The sequence below is a fragment of the Camelina sativa genome, chromosome 2 (genome assembly GCF_000633955.1).
Source record: "Camelina sativa cultivar DH55 chromosome 2, Cs, whole genome shotgun sequence".
Lineage (NCBI taxonomy): Eukaryota > Viridiplantae > Streptophyta > Magnoliopsida > Brassicales > Brassicaceae > Camelina > Camelina sativa.
In genome coordinates, this window is record NC_025686.1 from 18,873,857 (window position 1) to 18,887,926 (window position 14,070).

The 14,070-nt window shown below is 32.4% G+C and overlaps 2 protein-coding genes and 1 long non-coding RNA gene across 3 annotated transcripts in view; all 3 read right to left on the bottom strand.

The window, feature by feature from the left end:
* LOC104729440 overlaps positions 1-214 on the bottom strand; it is a 4,754-nt gene extending 4,540 nt beyond the window's left edge. Inside the window, exon 1 of the mRNA XM_019236095.1 lies at positions 10-214. Within this exon, the coding sequence (XP_019091640.1) occupies positions 10-46 (37 nt within the window). The 5' untranslated portion in view covers positions 47-214. The remainder of the gene's footprint in view (positions 1-9) is intronic.
* On the bottom strand, positions 2,567-4,821 carry LOC104729450. The gene is made up of 3 exons (XR_758277.2): positions 4,377-4,821; positions 3,858-4,096; positions 2,567-3,245 (listed from the first exon to the last, which is right to left on the bottom strand). It is a non-coding gene; the product is annotated as an uncharacterized LOC104729450 (long non-coding RNA).
* On the bottom strand, positions 7,198-11,838 carry LOC104729457 (cyclic nucleotide-gated ion channel 4). The gene is made up of 8 exons (XM_010448398.2): positions 11,221-11,838; positions 10,388-10,603; positions 9,411-9,724; positions 9,152-9,260; positions 8,801-9,037; positions 8,627-8,713; positions 7,789-8,153; positions 7,198-7,549 (listed from the first exon to the last, which is right to left on the bottom strand). The coding sequence occupies exons 1-8, from the start codon at positions 11,836-11,838 to the stop codon at positions 7,396-7,398; spliced, it is 2,100 nt and encodes a 699-aa protein (XP_010446700.1). The 3' UTR covers positions 7,198-7,395.

Below are 14,070 nucleotides of genomic sequence, written 5' to 3' on the forward strand. Positions count from 1 at the left end.
TTGAAGATCCTCTGACGCCAAAACATGCGAAAAGACGAGGCGCCATTGGAGGGAGAAACAAATCAGAAGATATTCAGAAATGTTTCCCCAACAAAAAAAAAAAGGTGAAAATGTTCAGAGAAACATTGAAATATTGGAGGAAGAGACAAGTTTTAGGCTAATGGTGATGAGAGAAAGGCGGCAACAAGTGTCTTTAGCCAATATTATTCTTCTCTTTTTTGGCCTTTGGTGGCAAAAGCTGTAATTTGTTTGAAGTTTTGTTGTTGTTGCTTTGGGAGGAAGAAAGTGTTGGGTGACACGTCGTCATATGAGTCCATGACAGGTTACCAAATCTTTCAACGAACAGTCACCTCAATAGATAAATCAAACCGGTTGGTTTAATTTCGGGTACAAAATTGAACCAACAATTCTACAAACCCAATTGGATTTTTGTCACATATCATTCTTAAGACATAAGTTGTTATCATTTATTTAAGATTAATATGGGGACATTCAATTGATTCGGATCTAACCGATATATTAATACTCCATCCAATCAAATTAATTGTCGTTTTAGATTGTTTCACACAGATTTAGAAAATAAATTTATATTTTATTATACACTACTAAAATTCCAAAATATTTAATACTAACAATTGATCCGCGCTACGCGCGGTAGTTAGATTAAGGTGTATTCTAGATTTTGTTGTGTATTATTTTTTTTGGTTACGTAAAGCCATATTTACGTTTGTTTTTGTATTTGATTTTGGTTGCTATATTTAAGAGTATTTACGTCAAGCCATATTTACGTCGTTTTATATATTGTTTTCGTTTATGTTGTTTATTTTTTGGTCTTCCATTTTGTATATTGACGTTTGTTCATAGGAAGTTTTGTGTAGGTTTTAAAATAATATGTGTTTAATAGCAGTCACCTCAATCAATGTTTCATACTCTGCAGTAGATATTGCAGGAGTAGTACGATGCCAAATTCTTGTTATAGACAAACGGATAAATAACAATAGCAAATACCTATTTTCTACCGCAAGTGTTCCACATGCATGAGTTGCAACAACAACTACTACTACTAAATCAACTAAATCAACAACTTGTATAGTCAATATATTTGATATAAATGCGATATTAGTTATAGAATAATAATTAGTTAAAGCAATTGTATTGTGAATTTGGTTCAGAATAATCTTTGGGAAACTTTTGAAGAAACTAATAAGACAATTGAGATAAATAATTAAATACTATTTAACTTTTCTAACATCATTTATTTATTTGTTTTTTCCATAATATTTTTTATTTGGTAAAGTGAGACTGTAATTACTTAATCTAACCACATTTTTTATTTTAACTATTCTATTTTGTTTGCTAAGAAACTCTAAATTATTTACCCAAGTTAAGAAGTATGTAAATGGAAGTAAATAAAACTGTAAGTTATATAATTTAATTGAATTATCTATATTAACATTTTTAAGTACATTTTTTGTTATAACCATTGAGTTATACTTATTGACAAATTTAATCCGTGGTATACCATCTTATGAATTTTATGGATATAATTTTTTCACGGGTTATATCTAAAAAACACTTAATTTACGGGATAAATTTAACCTCAGTGTAAATTTTTAAAAATAATATTATGATTATAATTTTCTCATAGGTTATTTGTTAAAAGCCCTACAATTTTAATTTATTCTAATCATTAAAAATTTAGTTCTGTATAAATGTAATGTTATTATAGATAAATTTAATTATCGACCCATGGTGGCTGCGGTATACTATTGGTCAATTTTTTAATATGACAATGAAAAAATTATTATATATTTTTAAATAATGAACATCAAAAACAATACTAACTAACAAATGCAATTGAAAATTTTTAGGTATTTAAATATCGTTCCGCTGTGTATGGCAAGTTAAAATTCTTTTTAAAAATTATATTTACACTTCTTTTGATATTTCACTAAATACCTGCAGCTATCAACCTAGGTGAATATCCATGCTATGCACAGGCTTATGTATAAAAGAAATTACATAATTATTTGTTAAACCTAAATGTTCTGGTTAAATCATCAATCTTAAGGAATTTATTAGGAATGATTTTTTCTTAACTTCACTTACTCTTTAATTTACTTAAAATAAGCATCTTTCATATCTCTGTAGCTGTTTATTTTCTTGAGTAGAACTCTAGAGTTTGGTGTTGTTTTATATAACAAAATCATATGAAGACTCCTTTCGTCTTTACCTCTACGTTTTCTTGAACCAACATTTTACAGTTGTGAATTTTTTTAACTAATCTTTTAATCAATAGTGAAAACTCCCCCTCTCTTCTGAATATATACAGTTCTTTCTCCACCATCGTTCTTTGGCTCCTCTTCTTTTTCCTACACACTTGTTTACATACAAACGTTTGAAATAAAAAACGTACATTACCATTTCATATATAATACCCAGAAGGCCAGAAGGCCAGAAGGCAACTATAATATCACATCATTCAACATGAGGCCATTCATCAATGTTAAAACATGTTTTCACCCTGGACCTGCAATAACAAAGAAAAATAAATATCTAGAGCCAGTAGATAAAACAATTATGCACATTACTTCACCTGACCAAGTAGTTTCATAAAGTTTCTTTCACAAGACGATTCAAATATTAGTATGTATATACATTACATATATACTTCTTCTTTTTTTTTTGACAATTATTACATATATACTTTTTTAGATGAACTTTGATTCCCGTAGAAAGAGAACAAAGACTCGAAAGTCGAGTTAAATCTCCAAAAGATACTTGTAGGAATATCGTCACAGGAATAATGTTCCATAAAAATTTGGCCTGGTTAGCTCTTTCGTTCATATCAAATGCCAATAAGAGGGTATCGTATGTTCCCATTGTAGCGCTTTGCCATATGCTTAACATCCACTTAGCCACCCATATTTGTCACTAAACCAATCAACTCATGACGTCATATTTAGCGAAACTTACACTTGGATATAAGAAGTCGTACTACTATACTTGAATCACACGATGAAATTGGCTTCTCTTAAGAGTTGCAAAGACTTAGCTGCAACAATAATGGGAAAAATATGCCTCCCAATCTACCCCTTTTTTAAGAGTCTCCATACACAGCCTCTTTTTCATTTGGGAGTCCAAAGAGCTGCCAGTTGAGAGTTATACATACAGTTGGTAGTTCACCCTACTGTCCAGACCGAGCAGAGTAGAATCATTCTTCTTCCACACCTTTTATTTCCTTACTGATATATCACAATCAATCGGAACAAACAAAGTCAAAGATTACTCAAGAAAGAGATGGAACCAAACATAATTTAGAACATATCACTTGTAATGATTAGGTGGAGTGTTTTTGTGTGAGCAAATGATTATGTATTTATAGGTATAAGGTACTAAGGAGGATGACAATTACTTTTTAATGGCTATGGTGAAGACGAGAGAGTATGGGTAGCCTATGGTGAGTAGCCCGTTTTCGAAGAACAGTAAATGCCACAATTTAGGTTAAATTAAAGGTCGCAACATAGATCTTTCGACAGTTACAATTTTCTTTTCGCAAACGTTTGGAAGAGAAAGAGTGAGCAGAAACGAAAAAGTCTTAGTAAAACCATCTGGGCTGAGACTGGTATTACTGTGAAGGGCTGCAGTTTTGTAAGGCCCTAGAATGTTTTGTTTTGAAAGGCGAAGTTTTTTTCAAATTATTGACTAGAAAGGCAGTGTCAAATAACGATTCAATTTTTTGAAAAACATCAGATAAACCAAACAAAACACAGCAATTACAAGACAACTCAAAAGGCAAATTACTTTCTAGAGTTTTTAGGATTCATATGAGGAAATATATTAAAGAGGGGGAATACCTTGACATAAACAATTTTGTGAATTTAGCAGTTGTTGAAGTAGCTGAGTCGGGTGGCTTAATGAGCTCATCATCCTCGTTGCCTAAACTGGCTGGAGAAGGGTCTCTTTTTTTTTTGTTTCCTCATCTCTCCAATCTTAGTTAAATCCAGAGAGTAGTCAGGCAATGTTCCTCCTCTTTTTTGGTCCCAATCACCAAACTGTGACACTGATAGCGATGGAGTGTTCTTCTGCACAAACACTAATCCGAAACAAACATATCAAGTAACTATAAAAAGGTTTCATATTTGATTCGTAGACTTAACAAAATGAAATAAGTTAAAAAACATAGCTATTTACAAAGCGATGCATCATGAGGCATAAAGATGAATACTCAAAGAAACAAAAGCCAAAGTTCTTAACTTGGATAAAATCACAAGATTTGATTAAATCAAACTAATTGAAGCCTTGTCAAGATAGATGAAATTGAAGCCAAACTACATGCATCATCAAACCCAATCAAACTGTTTTTTTTTGTTTACCAGAAAATAAAAGATGGTGTGTCAGGTCCCCAGTATGTGCTGCTGCTTCGTCGCTGTCATATGCTCCTGCAATTAAAAGTAATGCAGTTGAGATTCTTCCTCTGACCAAATCCATCCTCTCTTATCAGAAAGTGTTGACAGAACCGATAGAATCATAGAAGACAGAGAGGCTGAGGAGCTACGGCGCCGCTTCATGTCTCGGCATCGCTTTAGTCACCGTTGCCACTTCTCTCTCTGCCACTATCTTCACTGTCGCTAAACGGAGCTGCTTCTTCTATCAGTAGCCCTTTCATCTCTGTTCAACGCTTCCCTCTGAGCCGCAGGACAAGGAAGCAGTTGCAGGTGGTGTCTATGGCTCCTGAGGAAGAGAAGCTCACTCGTCGCAACCCTCTCGAGTTCCAGATCGTAATTAGATTTCCTTTTCGAAATTGGCTCTACAGATTCTTAGGGAAAGTCAAAGTTGGCTATTTTTTAATTTAATTCATTGCAGCTAGGCTGATACTGGTTTGCAGTAATGGGCTGCGTTAGAATTAAGCCCAAATTTGGTTTTGTTTGTTTTAAAAAGAAATGAGCATTATTCGTATGGAGAGTACACGTGGGGGTGCTGACGTGGCTGCACCAGAAAAGAGAAAAAAGTAACTTTATATATATAGATTTTTTATATGTAGTAAGAAAACAAATAAGATAAATTTTTTACTAAAAAATAAACAAAAAGAAAAACGGAAATGACAACTAAATTAAAACAAAAAAAATGAAGCTTCAAATAACAAATATTTTGAAACCGAGAGAGTACAACTTAACCAAGACAGAGTCAAAGAAATAACTTATACTAGTTACGTATTATTAACAACCCAAAAATTTGTATATAATCTAAAAGAAAAAAAAAGCAGAATTGTCATTGATAGTTATGGTGTGAATAGTGATTTTTTCTGGTCTATAAAACATTGAATGGCAATTTTTGTAATATATACTAGATTAGGACCAGCGGTACACCGCGAAGAAAAATTATTTATAACTAATATATTTAAATTATAAGTTGTATTTATTGGCTAAATATGTTATAATTATATAATAGTTGTAAAATAAACCATATAATACCACAATATAATTTACTTTTTACATAATATTTATTTAATCAATTTAATTAGATATGTCTATTCTCTGATACCGACAGTGTTAATAAAATAATGAAATGATGTTTTATCCGTGTAACACCGAATTAAGAATATTTTTTAATTTATATAAATATCGATAAAACCCGTCCCGTTATATAACCTCGTCCCGAGATATTTTAACTCACACTATATCATCTTAATTTTGAATATTTATTGTGTATCTACGGTATAATATTTCTCATATTTAACTTTTTAAAAGTTTTAAATATTTCTCATATTTAACCTTTTAAAAAATTTTAAAATAAAGAACCGGAATAAACCAAATTTTGAAAATTTGAATGTCTGATAAATCAATCTTTCTACTCATTTGTATTCAGAATCATTTTGGTCTTTTTTATAGTATGACTCTAAACCATTGCCCAATTTTTTAGACGATGTGGGATATTGTACCCGTATTTTTTATTCATCAATTGAGTAATATATGTCTGTTTTTAAAATTTTGTATTACATCATATGCAGGAAAAAGTCACAATTTTTATTAACTAAATGTATTATAGAATAATTCAAGATAATTTAAATATAAATTCAAATAAAAATGAAATATAATCATATATTTAGGTTTGAATGAGGTAGAAATATTTTTTTATTTTTTTAAATCTTACCTATAATTAATTTTGAAGTTTTGGTAACTAATATTAAAGTCAATGCATTAAATGTAAAAACTTTCCAAAAAGTATTTTTGAGCAAAAACTGCTGCAAAAATACTAGTATAGATGTCACACAAAAGTTTATTATTTTGTTACCAATATACCAAGATATCTTCACTTGACTATATATTAGTTGGCATTTATTAGCTAAAAAAAACCATGTTATTGTTCCTTTGATTAATGAAAATTAACAAAATAATTAAAAAAACTTTCCAACAAACATGATATGGTCCCAAATATTGACCTGTTGTAAATCTCGGCTAGCTACAACCTTCATGATGCAGAATCTAATAAAAAAGCTCTAACATAGTCTATTTTGAATGAAACATGTTTGCGAGTTTGATTCACCTCGCCTCTAAATGATTTGGGGTTCTCCATTTTTAGGTGTAAGAGGTTTTGGTTTAAGTAGCCAATCTAAGTTAATTATACTTTCCATCAGTTTCAAGTAGCCAATCTGAGTTAAATTATACATTGCATTTGTTTCAAGTAGCCAATCTGAGTTTAGCTACTTTCAACTTCGAGTATTGATGTCAGATTATCCATAAACTAGGTTCATTGATAGACAATTTTCTTCATGCATTTTATAACCTAAATTGTTCAAGTTAAACAGTTGAGTAATTTGTGTGCAAAGTTCAAAATACAATTAAATTTTTCAATGAAATGCTTCCAAAGAAACATGAAATTATTTGATCAAGACTAAAGCAAAGTGATTCATCCACCCCAAATCTAATGATTTCACAATGTTAATAAGATTAAAAATGAAAATTTAATCGACATGAACATCATATATTCTATAATTATTATGTAATTTATTTGATCAAGACTAAAGCAAAGTGATTCATCCACCCCAAATCTAATGATTTCACAATGTTAATAAGATTAAAAATGAAAATTTAATCAACATGAAGATCATATATTCTATAATTATTATGTATTTTAAGATGAACATCTGACATGAGTTAAAATTATATTATTTATATGATTTTAAGATGCTATGAAAGTCGCAAAAGAGACAATCATTTCTTTATATATATAAAAACATTAGATTACCACAGAAATACATATTCTTTATTAATTTAATCATATGCTATTCTATGACTAATTATATATAAAATAAATAAAATTGATGACCACAGAAATAATGTAGTAAGGAATTTTGGAGAAAAAAAATAGTAGAGATAATAAGAATAGTGTCGATCAATAATCATCGAAATCGTCGGGATTAGGTTTCGGAGAGGTTAAGATTGCTGTATAGAGCCTCAATTTGTCTTCTCCTAACGAAGCACATCTCGATAATGGTCTTCTCGGCCTTATGAATGACAGTGACGTCAACGTTAGCCTATGCTTGTACCTGTCACGTTAATAAAATCTATTTATTTTCTATGTAATTCCATTCTCACATAATTAAACATGTCTTGAATTTGTATTTAGATAAACAAAAGAAGCTCTTAAACTCTATTTTGGTTACTTATAATTTGAGAGATAAAATAGAACATAATAATGCATTTTTTTTAAAAACATGCAAATTAAAGAATTTTTTAAAAATGATTTCAATGAGTGAGGTTAATATACTCAAAAAATGAGACGTACCTCCGCCAAGCTAGCTGAACCGCAACCGCAGCCCAAGTCCGCCAACCAGGAGAATAATAGCGAGCACTGCGTTTAACTTTCTCATTGACAAAAGTGTAACGAAAATGCTGCGTCACGTACTTAACGTCCTCGGCATCGAGTCCAAATGCTTCGGTGGTCTCGAGTGTTACAAGCGTTGAAGAAGACGACGGTAGCCTCTCCACGAAGGGCCGTCGGAGACACCACGAGAGAAGCTCGTCGCCACTAAAATTTCCCGGACCTAACATGCAACAGCTCTTGACGCCGTCTCTTAATAATTGACTGCTTTGAAGATGACCTCTCACTACGAATAACATTCTCTGCACTGCATCTCCTTCTTTCTGAATCTGCATTTAAAACAAGAACATTACTTTGTGTTTATCGTTGAAAGGTTTCTTGGATCCCACGTTATACAATGGTTTAGAAACCCGTTACAATCTCTTTAAATGCAACAAAAGAAAAAAAAAAAGATATAAATTATGTCGCAAACAAATTTCAGTGGAATTAATTACAAAGTTGTCGCACAATCTTTCACAAAATATTGATCGATTTGTATGAATCAGTTTCATGCTACAATTGCGATAAAGAATCACATGTGGATGAATTAAATTCTAGACCAATAAAACGAAACCTTTTAGCAAATAAGAATAAATAAATTAATAAGTTTTGCAAAAAATTTCAGATTTGTTTAAGTGTTTTCTTTGTTTTGTCTTTGAATATTTTTATTCCGCTCTATAAGTCTATAATATGAATTTTTAAACTAGATAGCTTCGTGACATTGAAAAATGTATTTCAAAAGTTGGTTTTGAAGATGACTTACTGTTTCTCCTTTGGTGAAAATAAGAGACTTGACACGGTCGCATATATTCTCAAGCACCAAATCATCCATATGCTGAAACAATGGAACCTAACAAAAATCCAACTACTGATTTGATCAATTATCATTAAATCGCTTCTTCTTCTTGAATAAATAATTGATTGTAATGAATCTAACCTGTCGGACCAAATCTAAACAGAGATGGTATTTGATGTCTCTCCTAAGACCTTCCGGAAGGTTCTGAACCATCTCACACTCGTCTACACCGCGCATAGCGGCCCATCTCTGCCGCTCATAGTTCCGGACTCGCTGCCTAAACCCTAACGGCAAATGTCTCTTCTTCATCCACCACTCTACGTTCCTCATTTTCAAGTGCATTGCTTGCTTCTTTGAAGTTGTTGCGTGCAGAAAGACCTTTATTTTTACATTTGTAACATATCAGACTTCCTTAGCTTAATAATCGTTTTATTAACTAAATTATGAGAAAAAAATGTTTAGCTATACATATATATATATATATATATGTACCTTGATATTACCGATCAACATAGTAACGAGAAGAAGACCACTTGTTAGAACTATTATATTGAAGACAACCTCCGACCACTCTGTTGTGCTCTCCAAATTTCCAAATGTGCTGATTAAGTATGTAATAAAAAAATGAATTAAAGATAAAAAATTATTCGATTCAATTTGGTCAGACGTTTCTTCTGTGAAGAATTAACTAAAATTCACACCGTACTGGTTTTGAAAGTTGAACAATTAAACCAGTTAGGATATGAAATACCTTAAAGTCATGAGACCCCAAAAGATAGGAAAAAGGATTTTCTCCAACCGGCTTTCATTGCTCACAAGTTGAATGGTCCACTGATAAGCACCATATGTGTAGTTAGTGTTGATATCTAAGCAAACGGATCGGGCTTGGTGGTTTTGTGCCCAAGCCAGTCTAGCTCTATCAAGGACCATCACGGTCGTGCCATAGTACACTGGTTCCTTACATGACAACATCCTTATGTCGCATCTTATCGTGTCTTCACATTGTTCTTTAAGACATTTCGCTGATCTTTGAACTCCTAGCAGGTACCAACATGCTCCTGCTGCCTATAGTTCGTAAACATATATATGAGACAGTAGGGGATTATGATTGTAAATAGTAACCTGATGAGTCATCCAGGGACAAATAAAAAGTGAACCGTTGAATATGTAGTAGTATTTGGAAACAATAAGCTAATGATTGCATATTTTATTACTCTAACTAAGACTTTCGTAATTTAATCATACGTAAAAACCAAAGCAAGTTTTGTTTAGTTTCATTAAATAATCTGATTGCGACTTGTGTGATCGAAAGAATCATACCTTCCTCCTAACAAATCTTTTCTCATTTTGGCATTTTCTGATTTATTTTTTCTTTTAAAAGAAAACTCCCACAGCAATGGAAAAGGTCCATGTGAAAAAAATTTAGGTACCTTAAATAATCTTACAACTAAAACCTTATAAAATATAATTATTTGGCACCTGAAAAATTCAACACTTTCTCCATGGATTAGTAATTTTATTAAATTACCCACTCAAAAAAAAAAACATTCAAATCATATAACTAGACTTCTTGACAATTGCTCAAAACTATATGGACTATCACAATACACAACTAGTCGTAAAATAAGTTGTATATGTGTATACCTCAATCATTGAAATCCCAATCCGTCGTGAAATTATAAATTTACATATAGTAAGTAATGAAAAACAGTTGATAAGATAACTTACATGAGCCGCGACGAAATAAGCAATCATGTTTAGTGCAATTCCCCACCAGACGGTGCCGAAGATGTAACCGGAGAGAGTAGCATTGCGGCGGAGATGGCGGATTGAATGATATATTTTCGGTAGATATTGAAAGATGAATGTTACAAGCAAAACTGACACCACTAAAGTCACAGAGCCTCTCTTTAGAAGAGAAGGTATCACCACCCACAACACCACCTGCTCTCAATATTTTTATTTATAACTTTAAATTAAATAATTGTAACAAGAAAACAAAACTGTACAATACGAATAGATAATTGAAAACGAATGAACTGTATTATTTTTGGTCCACACACGAACATGATTAGGTCAGACTAAGTGAGAGTTCTTTCAGACCATATAATTATTTAGATATAAGATTCTTTTTTCTAGATTAGTCAAATTTTAGTTCAGTACTAGATTTGATTACTATGATTGTGCCTTTAAACAATGCTAGTAACTGTATTGTTAACTCGCAAGAAATCTTCCTCCATTTGTAGAAATATTTATTAATGTTTGTCACTATCTAAATGATCATATTCTAAAGTAAACTTGGAGCGACTAAATGTGTGCATATTAAATAAGTGATATGATCGTCCAAAACAACTTAAATAAGTAAGTGCATATTAAAACTATATGATATGATCGTCCAAAACAACTTAAATAACATAGTTTTGAACGATTTCTAATGAGTTTTTTTTTTTGGTAAAATTTGAAATTTTCTCCATATATGGATTTTTCTGTAGTTTAGAAAGAAATAACAATTAAAATCAGTATTCCTTAAAATAAGACAATTAAAATATTGGCTAACTAACCTGAGGTAATGGTAAGATGACGAAGAGATCGAAGAAGAACCCTCTCTTCTTAACGTACGGTGGAACAACCCTCGTAGAGCCACGAGTCACACCTCCTTTGTTGTTATCACCGTCGCTATCTCCGCCGGGATAAGGCCACCGGCGAGCAATCTTGAACTGAATCCAAATATTCCACAAGTGCAAAAGATCGGTCATGGAGCGTAAGGCAGTGACGGTGAGAGCGAGCCAGCCGTCGACGAGGAGACACATACACGGGTCGTTCACCGATATGGTATAGAGAAAAAGCGGGTCTACGAACAGACCCGTCGCGCACACGAGGAGAAAGACTCTGTTCCATTCTTGAACCCATTTGGATCTCGGGTCAAGTATTCGACCCAACATCATCCATTTGTTGTTGTTATTGCTTGACCCGTTTCTTCTTCCTCCGCACGTGAGCCCTACACGTGGATCTTCTTCTTCTTCTTCTTCCTCCTCCTCTTCAATCTCTTCCATCTCTTCTTCTTCTTCGTCCTCCTCCTCCTCAGTGTTGTCTTCGTCTGAGTAGTATCCAACGCTGCTTGACGCGCGTGAGTCGCGTGAGAAACGTAGCGTCCGTGTGAATTCTTGCTCTGTGGCCATTGAGAGTACTAGCTAACGCATGCAACAGAGAGAGGGAGAGGGAGATGATAAAATTAATAGTTCTTTTTGTGAAGTTCTCTACAATGGAAAGAGTTTTTTTTGAGGATGAGGAGAAACGTTGTCAAATTGTCTAAGAAAAAGGATATTCTAAGCTGGAGATGCTACTCAATTTACCATTATATCCTTCTAATTTTTTTCCCTATGCCCAAATCATGTTATAATTATTGTTATAAAATGAATTATGATTACATAGTAAGAGTAAATTCCTAGCTTAAAATGTTATAGAAAATTTATTTTACTTTTGTACCTAGTCAACTACTAGTAGTAAGTGTAACACACAAACATGTAAAAAGTTGTAACAATTCATATATCAGATTTTCATGAGGGACCAAAAGAGGTTATGAATGGAAAGAAAATATATAAAATATAAATATCAAGGAACAATGTAGTATTTTAAATGGTATAAAACCCAAAATTTAATTATTAATAAAAATGATCACTCCAACATGAAGCCAATATGTAGTAAGATATCTCACGACTATATTGTAGTTAAAAATCTATAAAATAAAAATAATGCTGAGTCTAGAGGTGGAGGGTGTTCCTGTAATTTGACAACAACGTAAGAAGAGCATCATGAGTTCGGACTCTTTGGTCTCATTCGTAGATACGTTCGAAGCAAATCAACAAGAGAGAGTCGAAAAGGTTTTGTTCTTCTTCTTCATCGTCATAGATGTTTTTTATCTTAAGGATTATGTATTTTTTGTTTCTTATATTTTTAATAGCTTTTGTAGATACTAGAGAAGCAAACAAACATCTAGATGAGCCCTGTTCGTTTTCCACACTCTGCGACCGAAGTTAGCGACCCGAAAAATACAAACAGCAGAGAGTAATCCTTTCGCCGTATTTACTATTCAAGTGTCGCAGGAACTGTCGCTTCTCTTTTTAAAGCCGTTAAAACCGTCGCTGTTTATTCTAGCGACACCTGTCCCTCTTTTTTAAGTAATCAGAGTCGCTCGTTTTCACTTTTCAGCGACACCAAACTAATGAAACAGAGTAAAAATTGGGTCGCCGGTGGTGTCGCAGTGTCGTGGGAAACGAACAGGGCCATGGTGACTGTATATATCCTTGTCGATTCAATATAATATACGATATCATTATTGATCCTATTAAATTAGTAAAACAAAGTTGAAATAAAATAACATTGAGCTGAAATTGTACCATGCTGATAAGAAATGACACAATAGTTAATAATTGAAGAATAAAGCTATACATGGGTGTGCATATAGTACACAACGATACGTTAATTTTAGTAGAGAGAGTAACGGTTTTGACAGTAGAAATAACACTGTTAGACAAAAAAAAAAACGGACATTATATATTTTTGTTGCTCAAATATAATTTTTCGAGACAACATATATGCTAATTACTATAGTAAACAAGAAAGTGATAATTTAGTAATGTTAATTAGTAGACCTCGTTAAGACAAAGAAAAGTTTAAATATACATATATACAAGTATGCATAGTATACATGACGGTAAACAAAAAAATGCTCATGATTCAAATACAATTAGCGAGAACCATCTACTACTCTCATGTAGTTATTATCGCTTGATTGTCTTCTAAATGATGATTCTACCTGTATGTTGATGTGAGTCGTCAAGTGACGATTAATCCACTAACTATTCACCAACGCCTCCTTATAAGCCCTTCATGTGTCTATACAATTAAAAACATCTAATATTTCATGGAGATATCGTTTGATTATCTTCTAAATGATTATTCAACGCCGGCCACTTTATTTTTGTATGCATGCTTGATTCGGATTCATGAAAATTTGGATATGACATGAGGTTAATTAGTGGATCTCCAATCCAAAATTATGAGCGGTAGCGCAACGCAAAAATTGTTATATTATTATATCTCTAAGTGTTTTCGATAAAGGAGATACCACATATTCTTAAGCATGGAGTTTATATTTCAGCATATAAAACCGAATTTATAAAATAGAAAAAGTGGAAGATAGACGATATGTGTTTGGCATGAGTCACATGAAATGTTCATTTTTGTTGGGTTGTTAAGTAATAAAAGTATTTTGAGCTTCCTTGTTCACTAAACTCCAACATAGTAATTTGTCATTTCTTGAGAATATGTACATAACTTACATATGGCAATTCTAACCATCACTCTCTAACGTCTCCCCACCTCAAATTCGATCTTCCAACTCTTTATCT

Bases quoted from the DNA above. Each gene is read 5' to 3' on its own strand.
- LOC104729457 (XM_010448398.2), bottom strand. From the start codon at position 11,838: ATGGCCACAGAGCAAGAATTCACACGGACGCTACGTTTCTCACGCGAC. The intron at 10,604-11,220 runs GTTAGTTAGCCA...TATTGAGAGCAG, and splicing joins TCATCTTACCATTACCTCAG to GTGGTGTTGTGGGTGGTGAT. The intron at 9,261-9,410 runs GTATTTCATATC...ATACTTAATCAG, and splicing joins TGGGGTCTCATGACTTTAAG to CACATTTGGAAATTTGGAGA.